At 41.0% G+C, this 24,349-nt stretch overlaps 1 protein-coding gene across 2 annotated transcripts; it reads right to left on the bottom strand.

The window, feature by feature from the left end:
• Positions 1 to 1,277: 1,277 nt before the first annotated feature.
• Positions 1,278 to 23,960, bottom strand: LOC119655367 (metallophosphoesterase 1 homolog). Of its 2 annotated transcripts, XM_038061229.1 has the most exons (7): positions 23,750 to 23,960; positions 23,555 to 23,686; positions 14,297 to 14,406; positions 14,139 to 14,238; positions 8,251 to 8,413; positions 7,702 to 8,185; positions 1,278 to 2,680 (listed from the first exon to the last, which is right to left on the bottom strand). In XM_038061229.1, the coding sequence occupies exons 2-7, from the start codon at positions 23,578 to 23,580 to the stop codon at positions 2,496 to 2,498; spliced, it is 1,068 nt and encodes a 355-aa protein (XP_037917157.1). In that variant the 5' UTR covers positions 23,581 to 23,686; positions 23,750 to 23,960; the 3' UTR covers positions 1,278 to 2,495. The 2 variants fall into 2 exon arrangements, with proteins under 2 accessions (XP_037917157.1, XP_037917156.1); XM_038061228.1 differs by lacking the exons at positions 23,555 to 23,686; positions 23,750 to 23,960 and adding an exon at positions 14,503 to 14,895.
• Positions 23,961 to 24,349: the final 389 nt, after the last annotated feature.

The raw sequence follows: 24,349 nt of genomic DNA on the forward strand, positions 1-24,349 counted from the left end.
AGCTTCTCAAGGGACTTGCCGTCAAAGATAAGAAGTTCTACCTAGTCTGGACGCAAGCAAACCAGCATGATGACAATCTAGATTTTGTCGCCACTCTAGTCCTGAGGACGGATGCATCGAATCCCAGCGTCGGGGATTCCCTTAAGCAGGAATTTCCTAGTGGTACCTGGTGCCCTTTGGATTTCTTCCCCAGGAAACCCCCTAGAAAAGCCCCTATAATCGATAGTTGCTAACTGACTTCGCCGCGATTAAGTACTTTCAACTCTTTATCAGTTTTTACTGACAATCGACCACTGGCCTAAGTCGCACAGCAACGCTTGGGCACGGCCTCGTCCAGGCATCCCCGCCCTGCAGCACCAGGTAGTCTTTATGTTTGCCAAGGGAATGAACAACCGGGTAGCGGGCGGCCTTCTGCGTATGCGCGCCCTGCATATGCCCTCAACAGTCAATGCGGAAGTCGTCGTTGAAGCTCAAGCGAGCGACGACAAATACAGCATTTACTCTGAAACCTCCAGGATGTCACAGCAGATATTTTACCTAAAAAAAAAAATAGGATTCATAGTAGCTGTATTTATTTAATTGTAAATTATTCAGGTTCAGAGCTTCGGGGAACGTCCGATCTCCCTTTTATCTTGTGATGTGTAATCCTTCCTCCCTATATATCTGCCGTGAAAGGCGCGATTTCCAGAATTACTCCAAATGTAAAATTTATCAACATTATTCGATCATTCAATGAGGATATTCGTTTTTATATTTCAATCCTATATCACATATGGTTCCGAAAGGTGTGAAACCTGCTTAGGTGGGTGATGTAAAATAGATTTCTTTAAGCGTACTGTACTCGAAGCACACTTTTCGCACGTTGAATGGTCCATTTTCCTCCAATAAAATATAGAAATTAATCGTTCCCTTGCCAAAGTAGATTTATCTATTTTTAATGGAAACTTTGTCCCCTGTTGCGTTGTGTTTTCGAACCACGACAACCATTTTACTTGATGTTATATGTCTCACGTCCACAGAGCCTGCTATTCATGCCCCATTTACTTCCAAGCTGAGAACTTTGTGGATGAATGAAGACGACCACATCTATAATAATCTGAGTAGCTCCAACTAAAGTCAAACGTCATTAGGTAAAACTCTTCAAAAGAATTTCAAAGATATCTTGAACTGCTGATTGGGTTCTTTCTCTCTTCTTTCAGGCATCGAATAGAATTAAGTAATCAACTTCTGACTCAGCACATAACTAAATTTCGACGCTTGGAAAAAAGACGAAAAAATTACTGTCATTAATACTGATTGTTTTTAAATATATTATATTACTCTCAAATATTATATAATATACATTCCATGATTAGTAAAAAACCGACACAGAATACGATAAATACAAAACTCGATCATTACACAAACCATCATCCTATTGCTTGCAAATTCTACTTAAGTTTAATACAAGGTTTACTAGATAATAAGTATAAATATACTGCAATATCCCTTGAGATTTTCGATATAATAACAAATGTTGTAAATTGTCTTCTAAAACCCTGACAATTGGAGTCATCTTTTCAATATCACTATGAAATCTTTGTATGGCTATCATATAGTTTAATTTTCTTTGTATGGGTAAAATACGGAGTATAACTTTCCAAAACTCCGGGTAGGTTTGACATACTGGTGAACTTAAATTTTCTATACGCATTCAGAACATATCTGTAGTTGCTACTAGTTACCATATTGCTGTGGGAAATCACGTTTCCATTGAGCGTCTTTTCACTTTGATTCTAGTTGTAATACTGTCATACCTTTCCATACAGAATTCAACGAGAACATAAAGGGTTTTTTAAGCAAATGGACGTAATATCATTAATTAAATACTTGATTTTGAAATTAATCTTAAATGATATACACTTTGTCGAGAAAACTTGAAACCACGTAATTTTTCAAAGTTGTACCTGTAGCAGTTGCGTAGCTATAATAATTCTTTTCGTTACGGCAAAAATAAACATTGATTTGCTGATAGAACACATCTACGTCTAGAGAAATTGATGGTTTTCGCCAAATAATGTTAAGGCTTCAAGTTAGCGCACTTGTTCCCTAGTTATTTGGCCGGCAAGATATACCGCGATATATATCACCAGAATTTTTCGCGATTGGATCAAAGCCTAAAGTATGATTAAAAGAGTAAGACTTAAAGCACTTCTAAGTTTAGCAAAAAAGATGCAAAGCTACTGAATATTAAATGATAAAGTTGTTACTGTTTTAAATGTGTTTGATAGCGATTTTCCAAAGTGAATTTGTAAATTAGAATAAGAAAAAAAAAAAATTAAAAGAATATCTAAATGTTTTTCGATCTGCTCCTTCAACGGGTAATAGCAAACATTTTGTTTACTTTTAGTTTCCATTAAAAACCATTGAAAAGTTACGTGGTCTTAACCTTTTCTATAAAAAGTAGTTTGCAAGAGCATATATACTTAAAGCTATTAAAGGAAATAAATACAATATCAAAAATCAGGTGCTGAGATTCTGTTGTAGTGAGTTCGTTTCAATATTTTTGAGATGCATCTTCGCCTTACGTTCAAAATGACTATTATGATGATCGCAATAACAATCCAAATTAAGTACAATGCCAGAAATATGAAGCGGCTCAGAGTCCAAAGAACTGTATAGCGCAGAACGTTGCCATTATCTGTAAAGATATATTTTTGAAATAAATATTTTCAAAATGCAGTATATGTATATTAAGGGGGAAACACTAGGAGATTTCCAGAATCGACTTTTTTATTATCTATGTAATTTAGCTCCAGATTTTTATAAAATTACCAATATGAACCAATATTTGGGATGATATAAATTCCCCTGTCCCTGTTCCAAGTATGATATCAAAATCATACTTGAAGATTTCAACAGTCAAGTAGGTACCTGGTTTGCGCGGAAAGCAGTCCACAAACATAAGTCGGCCTCCCCAGACGGGATCACTTTCAACCAAATTGACCACGTGCTGATTAAACGCCGCCACCTTTCACCTGATGAATGTCAGAACATATAGGGGGGCCAATATAGACTCGGATCACTATCTCGTTGGCATAGTGCTCCGGGCTCGAATCACAACACCAACTACAATTCCCTCTGATAATCAGGTGGGATCGAATACTGAACCCATTCACAACACAGAGATGCCTCCGTAACACCTAAAAGGAGAAAATGGATGCCGCAATAACCACAGCTAACAGATGCGTTATCATTGATACGGCCACAAACATACTTGGCCCCAGCCGCAAGAAGGTCGGAACGGCTGGTTCGGCAATGAATACAAAGTAGCAACGAAACGGAAGAATGCTGCATACCGAGTAATGTTGCATTCTCAAAGAACGCGGGCACGTGCGGAGACTTACCACGAACTCCGGCGAGCGGAGAAGCGAATTTCATCATCATCATCCTCAACGGCGCAACAACCGCTATCCGATCTAGGCCTGTCTTAATAAGGAACTCCAGACATCCCGGTTTTGCGCCGAGGTCCACCAATTCAATATCCCCAAAAGCTGTCTGGCGTCCTGGCCTACGCCATCGCTCCATTTTAGGCAGAGTCTGCCTCATCTTCTTTTTCTACCATAGATATTGCCCTCATAGACTTTCCGGGCTGGATCATCCTCATCCATACGGATTAAGTGACCCGCCCACCGTAACCTATTGAGCCGGATTTTATCCACAACCGAACGGTCATGGTATCGCTCATAGATTTCGTCATTGTGTAGGCTATGGAATCGTCCATCCTCATGTAGGGGACCAAAAGTTCTTCGGAGGATTCTTCTCTTGAACGCGGCCAAGAGTTAGCAATTTTTGTTGCTAAGAACCCAAGTTTCCGAGGAATACATGAGGACTGACAAGATCATAGTCTTGTACAGTAACAGTTTCGACCCTATGATGAAACGTTTCGAGCGAAACAGTTTTTGTAAGCTGAAAAAGGCTCTGTTGGCTGCCAACAACCGTGCGCGGATTTCATCATCGTAGCTGTCATCGGTCGTAATTTTCGACCCTAGATAGGAGAAATTATCAACGGTCTCAAAATTGTAGTCTCCTATCTTTATTCTCCACGTTTGACCAATGCAGTTTGATGTTGTTGGTTGGTCGGTTTTTGGTGCTGACGTTGCCACCATATACTTTAGTCTTGCCTTCACTGATGTGCAGCCCAAGATCTCGCACTGCCTGCTCGATCTGGATGAAGGTAGACCGCACATCTCGGGTTATTCTTCCCATAATGTCATATCGTCAGCGTAGGCCAATAGTTGAGTGGACTTGAATTTGCTTTTAGTTTCTTTTTAGTTTTCTTCAACAGTTGAATTATCCTTCTTAAAATTTCATTCATTCATTTTATGAATGGTTAACCAGTTGTTGAGGTCAATTTCTCGCATTATAGTAATTTATTTTTGTACACTTACCACACGTGTGCGTGATAATGCATTGTTACATTAATGATGGTCGGATATGCTTCACTACCACTGGCCAAGACTCTGCAGGCTACAGTACAAGCTCTAACATTGTGCCTTCAGTGTTCGCTGTTGAAATGATAATTGTGATTGCTTAGCACAATTACACACACAGTGGTGGTTTTGACATTCCGACATTCACGTTCTTTTTCAATGGTATGCCTGCATCATGGTACAATAGCGCTGATTAAAAAGGACGATCGTTTTCCCTATAGACAAACTAAGTCGAGTCTATTAGTATGACGACAGTAGAATCTTGAACATTTTGAACCTATCATTTACCAAAATTCTTTATAGAGTTCAAATGGACTAGGTCAAATGTTAGACTTGATGCTAGAACTACATAAATAAGTTCAGTGAAAAAGACAGCTTTCGCTGTAAAGTAGTGGTGAGAACTGGAAGGCAGAAATTAAACGTATCCGTATACAAGGACCTAGAACAGGGCAGTTTGCAGGATGATATTCTCGTCATCTGCGAAGGACAATTTGAACCTCGAGTAAGCCATAGAAGGCCTACCGAGGGATACAGACCGTTGTTATAAAAGAGATCTAAAGAGATGCTTTAGATGCCTCGAACTCGACCACATCAGCGGTTAAGACAAGTTTCTCCGCACTTCCGCAACTTTTCGCCATACTTAATACTGTGCAGTATAAAGAAACTGAAGTAGTCTCACTGAAAATGAAAAATAAAGGAAAAAATAATACGAAAGAAGAGGTTGTGTGAATACTCTGGAGAGATAAATTAGGTTATGTCGCCATATGATTATGTGGAAAATAGGTTTTTAAGGAAACCATGGTGCTCAAAGCGGCAGTCAACGGCGATTAAATTTACTGCAAAAATTACATAATAGATACAACGAAATTTGCGATTAAAACAAATTGTTGGCAATTCTAGGGGAAGGGCTAAGGCTCAATTATTAATCTAATCTACATCAATGTCTTCTTGATTGGGAACTGGACTGAGCACTACACTTCAACATCGGCGGCGGAAAAATTGACAACGGAAGGCGTTCCTCAAATAAGAGAGACAGGGTACCTAGTTGATTTGTGGAGAGTTTTGAAAAGAATGTATTCCTGTTGACTTTGCAAGAAGGTGATGTCCCGAATGACGACAGATTGCCTTCACGCGGAGTCTAGGTGTGGAAAACAAATCCCAACTTTTCGTTCCCTCCTTAGCCAGAAATTGATTTAGTGACGAATCGGAAAATTGTGAAGTTAAAGTCGCATTGTTTCTGAGCGGAAACTCTTTCCAAAGGACAGAAAGAAGTTGGATCACCAGGAGCTTGATCAAGAACATTAGGACTACTGAGGTAATCTTAATCGGACCATAGGGAGGAGGAACACAAATCGGTGGGGCGCTGCCTACAAAGGTGCGTGAGCAAAAAGAGCATCAAGTGACTTATTCGTTGCTCTTCTTGAAAATAATAATTCCCAGTTTTCCGCAGAATGAGAAAGATGAACCTCAGGACGGGATATTTGATGTATTGGGGCAACAACTAGTACTTTTAATGTTTCTGGTCATAAACCAGTGAAAAAGACAAAAGTTAAACTTACTCTGTCATTAAGACACGATGGCAACGATAATATAATAGGCAACCCTCATTCGTCCGACAATTGTTGAGTTGGTGCTACAATTTCTAGCACGAGACGTGATGGCCTTCGGCATGTGATGCTAAGGGGAGATAGTAGACATTAAATTGCGTTTAGTTATCTCTCGGAGAATCCCCTGCAACGATAGGGTGATAAGGGGCCCAAGGAGATCATTGTGATGGCAGAAGTTCCTTAAAATTCTGTATTGGTGTTGCTTTGACGGAATGCAATGTTTGACGGAATGGTCAATTCCGGCGTTTCAGAAGATACAACAATGATCAGAGCACACCGAGAACTAAGAGCTTTACCCAAGTGAAACCATTCATACTATAAAATTATCGTCTCGAACGGTCAAATTGCATCTGGCTGAGGGAGTGTTTACCACCAACTTTACAAATACTGTTGAGGTTGAAGACAACGAGGATATCTAGAAATTCATGACTAAGTACCTCGTGACGTAATCAATGTTAGATTGAGATTCCAAGGATATTTGACATGACAATGTCTAAAATCAAATGATCGAGATGCAATCGTAGGCTGTTCGCGGTCAGTTCAGCATATCTTCTTATCGGTTTCAGAATGCAGTGCACTTAGAATCATGTCGGGTAAGGCGTTGTGCGTCATTGGGCAAATTAGCCTTATACTATTGACTATTGAGGCACAGTAATTTTACGGGAGAAGGGGAACAAATCCATCCGGCGTGATTGTGAAATTCCGAAGATTCACTAGGAAATAGTTGTACCGCAGATGTCAGCTAAGGTGCGATAGCTCTGAAAAATGAAAATCAAATGGAACAGGGAGAAAAAAAAATAAGGATACGTATAGCCTAAGGATGCCTTACATTATATAAAGGCGATACAGAATCTGTTGCAAAACGCAAAAAACATGTGCGACGTTCTGACACTGTCCGATCTGCAGAATTTATTCAAAAAGTGCAAATGATTATTGACAAGGACCCTTCAAAATCTCTTCAAAGGCCAACCGCAGAAATGACAGATGGCTCTGTTACGATCGTACAGAGGTTCCTGTTGTCATGCACACGAAGTTTCCAGCTACTTATGGTTTTGAGTGTTGTGAGCAACAAAGGACATGTCATGCCACCTCATTTCTTCGCTCAAGGACTTTGAGTGAATTTTGCTGCATACATCGAGGTTCTAGAGACAGTAGTGAAACCCTGGATTGATAGTGTTCGCGGTAGCAGCCAATATATGTCAGCAAGACTCTGCTTCTTCACGCAAAGCGATGGCGACACAAGATTGGATGGCTGACCACATAACACCGAACTTATGGCCGCCTAGCTCCCCACCGCAGTTGAGCGTGAAACCAGCAAACATCCTCATAACACAATTTCTTCTCTGAAGGCTACAATTAATACCGTTATGGTCAATATGAACAAGGAGCATTTGATTCGAGCATGCCATCGTTTCCGGACCCGGATCGAGGAGGTTATTGCAGCTAATGGAAATTTTATTGAATGAGTTTATCGACATATTGTGTAAAAAATTTGTCAAGTTTCATTCATTCATGTTCAAACTAAAAGCTAATTAGTTTTACTCTCAAGTTGTCCTCAAATACCGTACGCACCCTGTATAAGACTTAAGAAAATAAACTTTATACGTGATCTACAAACTTACCTATAACAGCAAATCCATATCCGATCCTTAGTTTTCCCATTCGATAAGAAGATGTTGGTACAGCAATTTCTAAATATTCTTGACGCGATTTAAATGAATCTAACGCAAAATATTCAACACGCCTCTCATAGAAGTGACTAGAACCTGGACTAGATGACGGATAAATGTAAATTCGAGAATCATGCCAATGGGCGGAAAATATAACATGCGGATCGATGTCTTTTAACACATTACGCAATACTGGGCCGCCAGCCCAAAGTATGGGCATATGCGAAACGGCAATACGTAAGCGATCCTTGTTTGTTTCAACTTGTGGATTCGAAATATCCAACAACATGCGATTTATCTTAAAAAAACGTATTCGATCTTGATAATCAAAAATATCGTTGTTCATGAATTCGATTTCGAAGCGACGAATGTTTGAATTTGATATATATTCGCCATTCTCACCACCGATGTCGTTGTCGCCAGGAATGTGAACAAACTGAAAGGGCAGGAATCATTTATTATTTCCTTCATTACATTGATTTCATATAACATTTGATATACCTTTATATTGTCATCGATGTGGAAAATTGAATTGAACCTATCCACATAATTTTTAAATTGGTCATTAGTTGCAACACTTCCTTCATCTAGTAAATCTCCCAGAAAGCATACTATATCGGGTTTCGCAAATTTCAAGGCTCGCTTGTATGTCATTCTTACGTACCTGCAGAAATATGGAATATAATGTCTAACAGATCTTTTAAATTTTAGCATTTAATATGCAATGATAATATAGGAATGAGGACATTTTTTGAAACAAGTCGGGAAACCGGAAGCTGGGCGCTTCAGGTATGAAAGGTTTTGTTTGCTTCTTCTGTGAGTATATTTGAGTGTAGAACTATTACATTTATACGTAGCCCGTTATGTATTTGCATTTAACATGTCTGACTACCCACTTTAATGTGATATTGATATTTAGTTGCAGTAAATTTACAGGGGAGAGTCAACATTGAGCTACTGTAACTTTGTTAGTAATAGTATGATTTTGATCAAATTTGGGGATAATATGCTTCATATTATAGTTTATACTACTACCAATTTTTATAACTCTGGGATAAACTTAAGGGGAATTTACTCAATTTCTCAAAAATATGGTAATATACTATTATTGGAGAGTATTTTGTGGCCTGGACACCTGATGTTCTGAGCGTATGGGCCTAAACGACCTAGCAAGATAGCGGACAATATTTTATAGATGGTACTCAGCAATGTGATACCTCTATAATTGCTGCACTACGTGACATCTTATTTTTTATGTAGGAGATAGATAATGTCTCTTTGCCAGTCGTCAGGCATTGATTCGCTGTCCCACAACTTGAGCACAAGTTGATGAACCACTTGCTGTAATTGGTCGCCTCTATATTTTACCAATTCGGTTGTAATTCCATCGGCTCCTGATTTTTAAGCCGATGAATTGCACGAACTGTTTCTTCTATACTTGGTGGTGGCAGTATTTGTCCGCCGTCTTCAGTTGGCGGGACCTCCAACTCGCCGATGTTCTGGTTGTTCAGCTGTTGATCAAAGTACTCAACCCATCGCTCTAATATGCCCATTCTGTCGGAAATCAGATTTCCCTCTTTGTCTCGTCAGGATCAACATCGAGGTGTGTAAGGCTTCATCCTGCTGACTTTGTTGGTAAAACTTCCGCGCCTGGTGCGGTTGCTCCTTGTAATTTTCGAGTTCCTACACCTGTTGGTTTTCCCAGGCTTTTTCCGTCTGTGAAGTCGCTTCTCCGCTCGCCGGAGTTCGTGATAAGTCTTCGCGCGTGTCCGCGTCCTTTGAGAATTCAACATTACTCGGTATGCAGCATCCTTCCGTTCCGTTGCTAGCTTGCATTCATCGTCAAACCAGTCGTTCCGACTCTTTTTGGGGCTGGGGCCAAGTATGTTTGTGGCCATATTTATGATAACGGTCTTCAGGTGATTGTGAAGATCAGTTGTTGATGCTCCATTTCCAGGATCTCTGTTGACTGCGGTTATTGTGGCATCCATTTCCTTCTTATAGATGTTGCGGAAGGCTGTGTTGTGGATGGCTTGTTAACGTGTTAACTCTCACCTGATTGTCAGAGCGGTTTGTAGGTGGCGTTGTAATTCGAGCCCGGACCGCTATGCCAATGAGATTGTGATCCGAGTCTATATTGGCCCCCCTATGTGTTCTGACATTCATCAAGGCTGAGAGGTGGCGGCGTTTGATCAACACGTGGTCAATTTGGTTGAAAGTGGTCCCGTCTGGAGAGGACCACGTATATTTGTGGACCGCTTTCCGGGTAAACCAGATACTTCCAACAACTATTTCGTGTGAAACTGCTAATTGAATAATCCGCAGTCCGTTATCATTTGTATTTTGATGTAAGCTATGAGAGCCAACGTATCGCCTGAATACGGGCTCCGTGCGTACTTGGCTGTTAAAATCCCCAAGTATGATTTTGATATCATATCTGGGACAGGCTTCGAGCGTTCGTTTTACTGCCTCGTAGAAGGTATCCTTCTCCGACTCTGCAGTCTCCTTTGTAGGGGCGTGAACGTTAATGAGGCTTATATTTCTAAATTTGCCTCGCAAGCGCAGAGTGGACAGCCGTTCGCTTATGTTTTCAAAGCCAATAACAGCAGGTTTCATTTTTTGGCTGACTAAGAAACCTACTTCGAGCACATGGTTTACTGGATGGCCGCTATAATACATGGTGTAGCGACTCTTCTCCAGGAAACCGGTTCCTGTCCAACGCATCCCCTGTAACGCTGTTACATCAGCCCTATATTGCAACAGGGTATCGGCTAGCTGCTTGGTATTTGCATCTCTGTACAGGGAGCGGACGTTCCATGAGAAAATGAGCAAATCGTTATTCTTTTGTCGTTGTGTTATCCATTCAGTCCGAGGCCCGTTTTTAGGCCGGGAGACTTGCCTTCATCCTAAAATATATGGTGTCTAATATTTATGGCCAAAGCATCTAATCATCATCCAGTTGTGGAACGCCAAGTGGCGCCAATGCGTGAAGCAATTTCATAGCGCAGTTCTCCATTGGCTGATAGTATTGATCCGAAATATTTAAATTGCACGGTTCTGGGTAGGTCACTGCAATTGACAATGATAGTGCTTGTTTCATGGGGATCGGTTGTTAAAAATTCATTTTTATTCATATTCAATATGCAACCGTGTGACATGAGGTGATCATATATTTTTGGATAAGTTGTTTGAGAGACGCCAGGAAAACAGCATCTACATGAAGCAGTGTATAGGGCGCTGGGCGTTGGATGTCTCATGTGGCAGTGTCTATAACCAGAATAAAGAGGAGTGGAGGGAAGGCGCTTTTGGAATATATTAGGTTGGTCTTAAGTAATTGATACTGAGATACAAATAACTAAAAAAAAAACTTACGACCCGCCGCTCATATGAGTTCACTTTGTATGATGATGATATCATACACGTCATTCTAAGACTCGTGAAATAGCAAACTTTGATCATCTTTAGCTTTGTTAATAATGGTTGGATTCGCTTCAAGTGGGAGTGATGGTCATATTCAGTGGAAAAACATTTTGCACTCCCTTTAAACTCAACCGAAACCGGCCCCACTTGCTATATATAAAGGGATTTGTAATGTTATTAGTGGAATAGGAGATCAGGTCGATCATCCTGAGTGGCCGATAACGACCTAGAGGGCAGAGCTATCCCAAAAATCTAGACAAATTGGCTAAATTGACCGTGAAGGTCCGCCCACAAAGATTGAAGCTCCATCAAAGTGCTCGGTCGACACGTTCTTGCACGCCTCTGTGCTAGCCAGGCTCGGGAATGTGGGGGGGGGGGGTCCTTTGAGCGCTTTGATCCCTCACGCTTCATTACTCAAAACAACGTGCCTTTTCCGATTCGTGGGTCCGCACCGGATTCTAAATTTGACATTACGACGGATTTCGCGACGGCCTATCGAAGGACAAACAGAACGCGAACTAAAGTTGGAAATAAAAAAAAACCGGCTCGACCGCGCGCGTGGAGCCGTAAGTCTCCGGACCCGAGTGCCGCGATCAAGGAGGGGAAGATCCACGACGGATCACCGTCTCAATTGGTGTCTCTTCCGCCTCAGATCTTGTATGAGGCGCGGCCTCTGAGGGTCCCACCCTTTCTCGACATCCTCAGGCCACTCAGGATGATCGACCTGATCTCCTATTTCCACTAATAACATTACAAATGGCGCCCAACGTGGGGCACAACATTTCCTGGATTCAAGCCTAATTTATTATTATTTACAAATTTCCTGAATCAAGTGGAAGATAGCCTATTCCGGCTCACAACTTCGTTTGATGGTGTCGGATAGAGAATCAATAGATTCTTAATATTGTTCCCGGCTAGGCTCCACGTAGACTTGCCTTCAGATTTCTAGTTTTAGGTTTCACGCCTTTTCCCCGGAAGCAAGTGTTCCTAAGCCTCAGTTTCCTTTCCCACCTTGTAACGTAGAGTTTCCTGCCCTATCCTTGGTAGAATACCATAAGAGCTAGTCGTTTGTTGTTTTTGTCTTGAGACATCTCGTAGGTGATTGCCTTCCAGAAGCCTCTGGATCTACGGGCCTTTGCGGCTATAAGCTGAAAGGTATTGCCGTCCGAGCTTCTGAGGAGTGTCCTTCCCTACCTTTATGTGAAATGGCTATCTCTTCGTTTCAGATTTGAAGAAAATTAAATATTCTTTCTTCTTCGTAGGGATGAAGTGACGGGTGAGATGGATCCTTGATGGAATACGGAGGTATTCGGCTATATGCTGTACCGTTCCGTCCTCAATGATTCATCTTCACTTTGATCTCTAACTCCAGACGAGGAAGATTGAATTCTCGCGATCCTTTTTTTTTTTGCTTGTTCTTTTTATCTAATATTCTGCGACGGGGAGCAGCTCGATTGTTGTCTCTTCTTGGAAAAACACTGTGTGTGGAAGTTTTCTGCACACAGATGAAAAAAAATTTATGAGGTTGGGATGGCTTTTTGGTCATCCGGAAGTTCTGCGGGAGTTGAATATGGAGTGACAATTTGGAGAGAGAGGAGTCCTCGTAATTAATTTTTCTTTTTTTTTATCGCGAATGTATGATTAATTGGTTCGATTTACATTATTAGATTTAATTTCTTTTAATTTCCTTTCCCTTGCCTTATTTTTTTTTTTCTTCTTTTCATTTCTTCTTTTCGCTTGATTTGATTTTTTTTTTTAATCCTGTTTATATATATTTCGTTTCTTTTTCCAATTTATCCCTTCTTTTCGCCTTTGAATTTTGCTTCTTTTTTTTTATTGGACTTCCTTTTGGTCGTTTCCAATTTTATTTTATTTTTTTTAAATTTTAATAACGATATGTCAACGAGATCACGGGTCTCGCGACCTTTATCGCCTTCCTTCCACGCTACCTCCAGGTCAATGGAGCTCAGCTGAGCTTGACCTGCCAACATGCCGTGACGACTGACGGTGGCGTGAGGCGGCGAGGAGAGATCCTGTGGGTTGGGTTGATCCTTCCACGCGGAATTTCTAAAAGGGACATCCTCAAAGTGAATAACTGGCCTGAGGATGTCGAGGAAGGGTGGGAACCTCAGAGGCCGCGCCTCATACAAGATCTGAGGCGGAAGAGACAGCAATTGAGACGGTGATCCGTCGTGGATCTTCCCCTCCTTGATCGCGGCACTCGGGTCCGGAGACTTACGGCTCCACGCGCGCGGTCGAGCCGGTTTTTTTTCTCTTTTCTATTTTCCAATTTAGTTCTCGTTCTGTTTTTCATTCGATAGGCCGTCGCGAAATCCTAATTAGTGTCAAAGCGCTCAAAGGATCCCCCCCCCCCCCCCTCACATTTCCGAGCCTGGCTAGCACAGAGGCGTGCAAGAACGTGTCGACCGAGCACTTTGATAGACCTTCAATCTTTGTGGGCGGACCCTCACGGTCAATTTAGCCAATTTGTTTAGATTTTTGGGATAGCTCTGCCCTCTAGGTCGTTATCGGCCACTCAGGATGATCGACCTGATCTCCTATTTCCTCTATTATCATTACAGATTAACAGACTACAAGTTCACATCAAATTTCGTGATAAATAATAATTCTTTCTGTTTTGAGTCAATTGGTTGTGACAGACAGACAGACATTGATTAGATTTTAATAATGTTTTGTTTCACACAAATAAGATTTCTGAAAATAGTTGCAACTAAAATTAGCTAGAGGAACCCTGAAAACCATTTCATCAACAAAGCATTGTTAGTTACTCATTTATATTTGGAAATTTTCACTTTCAGGGAAGAATTACTTCCTCATCGGTAAAAGTGCTGATTATCCACAAATTACTTTTATCAGTGTTGATAAACGTGTGGTTGTTCACATAAAGAAATTCTGTTTATATTTCTTATCTTTGCAATGACTATTACTTTTACTTGTTTAACACTTACCGATCCGAATCAGCAGTCTCAATCCATTTGTAGATGGACTTATCAAAATTTTCTCCGAGAAGTTGAGGATCTGCTACGAGTAGTATTCGGGTGCAGTTTCCTTAACACAGAAATGGGGTTTTCAATAAAGTAGACATATTTTGAAATTAACACCTCACCTGAATTACACTCGATGGATTTCCAAAATAGTTTATGCAGTTCATATACGAAAAGTTCATTCCAAGCTATTAAAACAATCGTCACAGTAATTAATAACCTAACCAGCGTTCTGGAAGAAGCAAAAGAACATTTATCATTTGGGAAAAATCTATTAGCTTCTATATGTGAAGATAATTATAGAAAAATAAACAGTTTTTATAGTAACCTTGTGGAACACAATCGCGCACAAAATCCCTTACAGCTAATTATCACTTTTTTGATTGTGTTCATTTTGAATAGTCATTTATCTTCACCGTGTGAAAATTCAACTTTTTTTAGTGGCTAAATATGGAAAGTTTCTTAAGAACTAACAACCTCACTTTCACTTAGTATTGATACGTTCATGGAGCTCTACTGAATAAGAATCACTATTAAGGCCAGAAAAATCTTCCGAGCCGATTACGACCACAATTTTACAACATTAAATATTGGTATACACCAGGTTGCAACTAGTTTGGTTCAGATGATGAGATGGGTGCTTTTTCTAAATAAAAGAAAACCAGCGAGAAATTTTCGAAAATTTAAAGAGATTTTTCCATTGGCGCGGTTATGTTCCTTTTCAGTAAATGAATAAATTTTGTAGCGCAAAATTTATCCGCTATCTTGCTTCATTCATTATATGGATCTGACTAAGACGTTGTCACCCTCGGGATTGTAAAATGATCAATCTAGATAACGTTTGGATTTGTATTAGAAAATCTAGAAATAGATTCTCGATACGATATGCGAAAATCCACCAAAGACTGTTAAAAATCGACTGTGGGCTTTGCATAATATACATTTGGGAAGCAGCTTTTGGAAAGATAGTCTGGTAGTAGATTGTAATCAAAATTCTTGTCCCTTTAAATTGATAATCAACTGATACTTTTTTTCTTGACAACGTTCAATGAATTGAAGATTACATTTTTGTCTCAGCTGGTGGACAGTGAGAACATTTAATATTTAGAGATGATTTCTTGACTTCATTTACATTATCATTTCGCACCACAGATGTTTGGTGAACACCAGGTTGCAACTGGTTCAATTCAGTTGATGATACGAATGGTTCGTTTCCAAGAGAAGAATTCGAATCATTAATATACTGTTATCTGTTATCAATAATGTTTTGTGTGGAAAGTTTGTACTAATTATAGTTACAATTAGAACGTTACAAATATTATACTATGTGGCCTAATATTTTCCCTTGGCGCGTGATTTACACTAAATTCCTACAACAATGTGAGAGATTGTTTTCAATTATGTAGTGAATTTAGATAGAATATCCTAGACAAAGTTCCGGATTGAAGGGGGGAAAGGTGACTTTTACCTCACTACGACCTGATCTAGTTGTGCTGCATCGAGTTACATATGTACATATTCGAGAGCTTGACGCTTCAAATATGAAAGGTTTTCTGTTTTTATTGTTGTGTTTCTTGTGTATTCAGCAGTAGATTTAGGATTTGCCTTCTGGATGTGTGCAACAAGAGAGGGGCTAACATCAGCGTCGAAGGGACCACCATTTTATGGTTGCTTACGTTCGCTTGCGTGGTGCGTTTGCCACTTCTCGACACCCCTCAGTTCAGCATGGATCACTTGTATGATCCAACTGTCATTAGACCGTGGGAGAGCTAATCTTCCTGATCGGACGGCACATACCCTGAGTAATCCGCTTGATCAAACCGATGAGCATTGGGCCGCCATCAAAAATGCTCTTTTTTCGGGTGCCCCGGAGGTGATGGGCCATGTCCTGAAAGGGCGTCACAAAAGCTGGCTGACTGTGGAATCGTGGAAACGGATTGATGAGCGGAAGGGATTGGATACTTTATTGACTACTGCGAGTGATGGCAGGCGTATAGCGATTGAACTCCAATACCGTGCAAAAACCCGGGAAGTTCAATGTAGTATGCGCCCTGATAGAAGAAAATTTCTCATTGCGCTGGTTGTGGAAGTGAAAGATGCCGCAAAACGCAATGATTTCAGAAGTGTATACCACATTACGAAGGAACTTACATGTGATTGCAAACTTTTCGATGGTCCTGCGAAGGATGTTATCGAGAGAGTTGAAGAAGGGAATGATCGTTAAGATTCCAAAGAAAGGCACCTGTTTTGAATATGACAATGGGAGCTAAATAATCCTGGAACACATCAAAGAAAACCTTGAAAACTGAATCGACAGAGAGCAGGCTAGTTTCCAATCCGGATCCTTCTGCATTGACAATATCAAGACTCTACGAAACATTTTGGAACAGTGCGCAGAGTTCAGCTCTTCGTTTCACTTGCTCTTCATCGATTTCGAGGAGTTTCCGACAACGTCGCGGGAAGTATATTTGGCGTGATTTTCGCAGCACCAGTGTTCCGGAGAAACTAATAGCTATTGGAAGAGTGATATGGCGTAAAATATCACGTGCTGCATCGAGGTAGAATTTCAGAGGATATTTAAGTCTAAAGCGGGGTCCGCCAGGGTTACATCTTGTTACCGATATTATTTTCTCCGTTGTCGGTCATATTCTTCATGCTGCCTTGTCCGGAGGACCTGGAGGATTTTAATGGACTATGACATTTTGCCTCAACCACCTCGACTACGCTGATGACATCTGCTTGTTCTCAGCCGATCATGGTCCTTGACCAAATGGCTATGGATTTGGAAAGAGAGGCAAATAGAGTCAGACTGAAGATAAACACCACCAAAACCAAAGTTCTCAGTCTGACGGTTCATCGCACTCTCCCTATCTGCATTAATGTGCAGAGTATCAAAGGCGTGTCGCTTTCACTACTTGGTCTAAAGTCTGGAAATGCAGTTATCTCAACACTAAGATCAGTTTGAGACTGTTCTGTGCTAGTGTTCTTTCTGTGTTGCAATATGGGAGTAGCACATGAAAAGTAAAAGCTAGTGTTACTCAAAAGCACCAAGCTTTCGTGAACACCTGTCTGCGTCGCATCATCGGAGTACCCTGGCCTGATACTCTCGTAAATATAATACTTGGTCGGCACACATGCCCGACACTCGAACGCACTGTGATCTGAAGGCGGAAGTGGCAGTGGATAGGAAACACACTTAAAGAAGGGCGACTATGGAATTGCGCGCGACGCCATACAGTGACTGATTTGTGGGTCGTCCTAAGGACACTTAGTGCAGAGCAGTGGAGATGTGGGAAGTCGTGGGAGAGCTGAAGGGCATTTCAGGCCAGCACGAACGATGACGTGTAGGTGTAACTGACGCGCGATACCCCACCAAGAGGTAAATGGCAACCATATGTATCTTGAAACTTTGCTGAAGGACTAGAATTACAAGTGGAACTGGAATCAAATAACCGTCAAATTCAAATGTGGAATTGCTAAGAATTATGTGGCATGGAATCTTCAGCAAATGAAGCTTCGTGTTACGAGTCAGAACATAGAACATTTTCGGACATCTTAGAGGCACCTTTCATGCACAGAGCGCAATTAGTAGTGTTTTTAATTTGTGATTTCTCAGAAATGATTTAGCATATTATATGGTTGCCATTCACTCCTTGGTGGGGTATAGTGCGTCAACGAACCTACGAGCCATCGTTCGCGGTTACCTGAAATGCTCTTTAGCACGCCTTCCATGCTCTACAAACAGATAAACGCGGTTTTAATTAAAAGCATATATCGGTTAAAAAAATGAATTTTGGCAGCTTTTAAAAAATTAAATTTCAAAATCGTCATCATTTTTTTTTGGCTAAAACAACCAATAAGTTGGAATACTGGAAGCTGGACGGTTCGGGTATAACGGTTTTGTGTTCATCTTATGTAAGAAATTTTCTATGCACATTTTTCCATTCGTGCATAGCCAAAAATATTCCTTGATATATCCAACTCCGGCGTTTATATGAGTTCACTTTATATGATCATGACGTCATACATGTCGTAGATTGCGATAAATCCACGTGAAATCCAAAATTGTTAATGATGGTTGTAATTTGATAACCGGCTAATGAAACTCACCATTATATCAACTGATTGCACTATTCACTTTTTAACCGCGTACGCACCACAGACAGGTCGACCTGATGCCGAGAAAGATGCCTTCTGACAACTTCTCATGCAAAGATTTGAAACATGCCTGCTGATAACTATATCATTGTCGGGTACTTTAATGGTCATGTGGGTAAAAAAGCAGACGGTGATAGATACCATTGGGGAAAGGGGTTTGAAGCGCGCAATGAGGGTAACGAGCGTATAATCGATTTTACGGACACCCATGACCTTGTACTTATGAATACATAGTTCATCAAACGATTGTCTCATTTTCCTACATTTTATAACGGGAATAGTAAAACGTAAATCGACTATATTCTAATAAGACGCCGACATTTATTCCCATCACTGATTGCAAAGCCTATGAGACCATCGCATTTCAATATCGGCCGTTGATTGCCGTCCTGTGAATCGAGCCACCGATAAAACAGCGCGAGGAACGCGCATTAAATGGTGGCGATTTCGTGAGAAGAAAGAGGAAATGATCTCACTTACGACATTACCAACCATTACGATTGTGGAAGAATCGTGGAACCAAGTTTAACACACCATTCACAAAGCGGCCTTTGCAACCGCCAGGCTCACTAAGCCAGGTAAGCGATACATCAACCGAGATATTCGGCTTTGGAATGACGATGTTAAAATGAAGGTCTGCGAAAAGAAACGCCTCTATTATAAGTTTCTCGACTATAAAACGCTCGCCAATTGGCAAATTTATAAAAATGCCAAACGGGAAGCAAAGAAAGCGGTCGCTGTCACACGAGCGGTCCAGTACAAAGATACTGGCGAGAGAGATCTGTATCGACTTGCCAAAAGCCGAAACGAACGCACCCAGGATATCGACCACTTCTGTTGCCTTAATGACAAGAACGGTACTTTGCTTATCGAACGCTGAGCCGCGACGGACAGATGCGAGAATGTTTCGAGCAGATCTCAACTGAAGAATTTGTTCATCCTCCACTTCCACAATCATTGCTGATATTTGGAACGGTTTCACCTATCAGCGCAACTGAAGTCGACGAAGCAATTAAACGAATGTAATCGGGGAAAGCCACAGGACCTGAGGACATCGCATATGAGCTCTGGAAAGCGAAGAACTGTGACCCAACACTCTGGCTCAGTGAATTCTTTAATCGAGTTATTCAAAAAGGTAGAACACCATCTCACTGGCAAGAAAGTACCACAGTTTCAAAATGGAAAAAGAAAGGGAGTCCAGCAGAATGTTCAAATTAACGAAATAACCGTGAATCAAGCCGGATTTGTCAAGAACTGCGGAACTATTGACGTAATACACGCTGCGCGGTTACTCATGGAGAAACACCGCGAGAAGCATCGTCCTCTTTGCATTGCATTTCTGGATCTAAAGAAAGCTTTTGACCGTGTGCCACACGAACTCATCTGGTATGGTCTGCGACAACACTTAGAGCCAGAAGAACTCGTGCCCTGGGTCCAATTGCTCTACCACGATCCGAAAAGTAAAGTTCGAAGTTTGGCGGGTGTATCAAAATAGCTTCGTGTCTCTGTTGGTGTTCATCAAGGCAGCGGCCTCTCACCTCTCCTCTTTGTTCTCATTACACGGGAGATCCAACGTCCAGCGTCATATACACTGCTTTATGCAGATGATGTTTTCCTAGCATCTAGTAGCAAAAATGATCGTGAGTAACTTGTCCAAAAATGGAATGATCGCCTAATGCAATACGGTCTCAGATTGTATCTAAATAAAACTGAATTTTTAACGACCGATCCCCAAGAAACAGACACAATCACTGTCAGCGGCGGTGACCTGCCCAGAACTGAGCAATTTAAATATTTCGGGTCAACGGTATCAGCCAATGGAGAATTGCGTTATGAAATTGATCCACGAGTTAACGCAACCTCACATCCGAAGTGATCGGTGATCGATATGGAGTTGCACCGATCGTGAAAAAATTGCGAGAATTTATTCGTCAAGATTGGTCTGAACATTAAAGTTGCTGGTAAGCGACCAAAAGGCCGGCCGGAACAACGATGGATTGATACGATGGATGGCGATTTAAAAGCCTCGCGATTGCATTTGATAGAAGAAGAAAGAGACACCGTTTCAGTGCGGGTTAAAGTTGCGAGATATTAAGAATTTTAGTCCGCCAGATTCAGGATGAGATGAGTTAACTTTTGAGGATTTTGTTCACGTTGACGATGACATCGGTGTCTACGATGCCCTAAGCGAAGCTGAATTGTTTTGATCAACCTGTCAAGATGAGGATGAAGAAGATGACGAAGAGGAACATATTCCAAATGTAATCACATTAAACGGGGCAAGATCATCTATCCATACCCAACGGACCTATGCCTTCAGAACGGAAAGAAGATATGGATTCTTTTCAGCTGTCATTACCATCGAAAATTCGCGGGACAATGCTAGATCCCTTGAGTCTCAAATTATCGAGAGTTTGAAGTTCGATTTCCTTCAAATTTTCCATAATTGTAATATTATCGTTTATCCTTGAATGAGCTTAAGGGAGTTTGTCGGGTAAATTTCGAAAATATGGTAATATGTCATTATTACCTTATTTAAGAGGGTAATACAGTGTAGAAGATCAAAAAAATCTTCATTTCTTCCTGAACAAAACGCGGGCACTCCGAACGCTGCATTCAAAAAAAAAAAATCGCGCCGTTACAGTCATTGTTTGCAAGCGCGCGTCGTCTGTTTTGAACTTTCTGCTTGTCGGCTGATCCGCTGGCAGCCACTCGTTTTCCTTGAGTAGGGGAGAAAAGGACGGGACCTTTCCTGCATGGTGGGGGTTGTACCCCTTTTATAAAAACTAACCGAACTAGGTGTTCGTGCTATTTATTAAAAGGCTGCTGTTTGGTTGGGCCGTTTACGTTTGTGAAGTACCACCGTTTTGGAAAATTTTTATTAATTCGCAAATAATAAAAATGTCCGAAGTTCGTTCGATCGATCGGAAAGGAACTAAAACATGCTCCAAAAAAGAAAATTCTACGGGAATCAATATTCCAAGGACGAGGAGGAAACTAGCTAAGCTGAAACTACACCGTCTGCAAGAAAGCTTCAACTTGAAAGCAACGCAAGCTAGGCCGGATAGTCCCATACGCTCAGAACATCATTGGCCCATACCAAAGAGGTTTCACGTCAGGCAAATCAGCAACGGTCAGATTTTCTCTCTGCTACAAGCGATGGAAAAGCTGTTGGAATATGGACAACAGTTGCACCATCTTTTTATCGACTTTAAAGTTGCCTATGATAGCATAGCCAGGGTAAAACTGTACACGGCCATGAGAAAATTCCGTATTCCGACGAAATTGATAAGACTGACCCTGATCAATGTGCGAGGCCATATAAAAAGAGGAGGATCACTCTCAAGACCATTCAACATCAACAACGTGCGTCCGGGCCCTTGAGAAACCGATCCGTGATGCTGAGGTGAATGCAAGAGGTACGACCCTCTTTAAGTCCACCCAACTACTGGCCTATACTGACGATATCGACATCATGAGGAGAACCACCCAAGACGTACAAACTGCCTTCATCCAGATCGAGCAGGCGGCGCGAGATCTTGGACTGTACATCAATGAAGGCAAGACAAAGTATATGGTGGCAACGTCAGCACCGAGGACGAACCAACCAACAACATCAAACCGCACTGGTCAAACAGGAAGAATAAGGATAGGAGAATACAATTTTGAGACCGTTGACAATTTCTCCTGTCTAGGTTCGAAACTCACAATCGATAACAGCTACGACGATGAAATCCGCGCACAGTTGTTGTCAGCCAACAGAGCCTATTTCAGGTTACAAAAACTGTTTCGCTCGAAACGTGTCAGCATAGGATCAAAGCTCTTACTGTACAAGACTATGATTTTGCCAGTCCTCATGTATTCCTCGGAGAGCTGGGTTCTTAGCAAGAAAAATTACGAACTCTTAGCCGCGTTCGAGAGAAGAATTCTCCGAAGGTTTTTCGGCCCCCTACATGAGGATGGACGATTTCGTAGCCTACATAACGACGAAATCTATGAGCGATACCATGACCATCAGGTTGTGGGTCACTTAATACGTATGGATGAGGATGATCCAGCCCGAAAAGTCTATAAGGGTAATATCTATGGTAGAAAAAGAAGACGAGGTAGACCCTGCCTGAGATGGAGCGATGGCGTAGGTCAGGCCGCCAGACAGCTTTTAGGGATATCGAATTTGTGGACCTCGGCGTAAAACCGGGTTATCTGGAGTTCCTTATTAAGGCAGGCCTAGACCGGATACCGGTTGTTGCGCCGTTGATGAATAGAGACTTGTTACATTTTTCGGGGTACACATTTTGAGCGCTTACTCCCTAATGTTTCACCCATTTTCAGAAATAATATCAGTTTAACTAATCGAACGCTTTCATTTGATGCCCTACATGACTATATACTACCCCGCTTCGTATGTATGGGGAGCCCCTGAAATCTTTATTCCTAAAATCACATGATGAGTGAATAGATGACCGAAATAATTTGACGTTATTCCTGAATTAAATTCCCCGTAGAGAATATTTTCCTAGAAACCGCACGAGCTTCTTTAATTTTCGGCATTAAAAGTATACAATTTGATTTTGATAAGATATATCACATGTGTAATCACAATTTCAAATTGTCTTGCAGTGTATGCCTCTTCTTTTAGTGAAAAAGAAAATGTTTCACTGAGCAAACATTTCACGGTTATTTCCGGAGTCATAAAGCGCTTTTTTTATCCCACACGAAAGCGAAATTTATTGCATTCAATCTTGTTTCGTTCGGATTCCTTATCTGCGTAAGTACTTGGAATCATAAAAATTACAATCGAAAGACAATTTTCAGGACAATAATCGCAAACTAAAAACAGTTTCCGCGAAGATACAATCTCATCCAAATAGATATCAAGAACATTTTTATGATTCCAAGTCTGCGAATTTTCTCTTGAAAGTGATAGTGGCTAACAGCCTTTAATGATAATAATGGAATTAGCAACAAAGTCTATTGCTCCACGTAAGTGGTCGAACGTCTGGTCTTGCATGTATCATTTTATATGCTTGAGAAAGGTAAAAATAGCTCGGCCAACTGAGGCGCCACAGACCTTCACCGGCAACTTGAACCTAAATTCGAATTAGATTTTCTACAAATGCCACACTTTAACGATCCTCTTAGGCATGCTGCCGAAATAATATAATTCAATAAAACCACGGGAATGAATAAAAACTCCATTTGGAATAAAATCGAACAATTACCTGTGCAGGAATCGTGTGATGACCATGGTTCCGACCGACGAGAAACATCCACTTCCATACTTACATTGAGACTGTTGTTATTTTAAGATACAAGCCGCGATGAACATAAATAATTCTGAAGCAATTGAACATCTGAATAAAAAAATCTTTGTAGTTGTTGTTGATATGGGCTTGGGGTTGCACGGGGACTGTTACCTCAAAAGCGCTCCATCCGCGGATGATATCAACTTTCCTGGGTAATTGCGTGTGAACCGTACACGAGAACTTTGCCAATTGTACTCATTTGGGTGAGGTGGAGTAAGCGATTCACCTTAATTGGAGTTAATTCAATTAGAAATGCGCTAACAGCTCACTAATTCGTTCGCGCCCATTGGGGCTTATTGCTTCCTCACGTCGTTTGTTTACAAATAAAGAAATGACAAGTGTGGGCATTGTGTAGTTTAGTTTGATGCTAAGCAGTGGTGAATATTAGGTGGTGGCTTTTGTGTTGGAAATTGAAGAGCGGGCATTTGAATGGAAGAAGAATATGGAAATTCGGCATTAAAAGGATTCTAGGATATAAGCTAATTATTCAATACGCAGATTGCAAATAATGTCAATAATGGTCTTTGTGAGTCCGAACTCATACTTAATTGCGAAGTAGAAGTGAGCATGCAAAATATATTGCTTTAATTCCTATTGCGACAAGGATTTTGCGTTAAAAACTTCAATATACAAAGTAAAGCTTATAAAATTTGTAACTTCAAAATGAATCCTGCTGCTTAGAGTGTCGATGGTGAGAACTTTGCAGATTAA

Source organism: Hermetia illucens, chromosome 4 (genome assembly GCF_905115235.1).
Source record: "Hermetia illucens chromosome 4, iHerIll2.2.curated.20191125, whole genome shotgun sequence".
NCBI classification, from domain to species: Eukaryota; Metazoa; Arthropoda; class Insecta; order Diptera; family Stratiomyidae; genus Hermetia; species Hermetia illucens.

Excerpts from the sequence above, each read along its gene's own strand:
- LOC119655367 (XM_038061228.1), bottom strand. The coding sequence starts at position 14,567 with ATGAACACAATCAAAAAAGTGATAATTAGCTGTAAGGGATTTTGTGCG. Across the intron at positions 14,407-14,502 it reads GCGCGATTGTGTTCCACAAG|AACGCTGGTTAGGTTATTAA; the intron begins GTTACTATAAAA and ends TGCTTCTTCCAG. Across the intron at positions 8,186-8,250 it reads ACATCGATGACAATATAAAG|TTTGTTCACATTCCTGGCGA; the intron begins GTATATCAAATG and ends CTGCCCTTTCAG.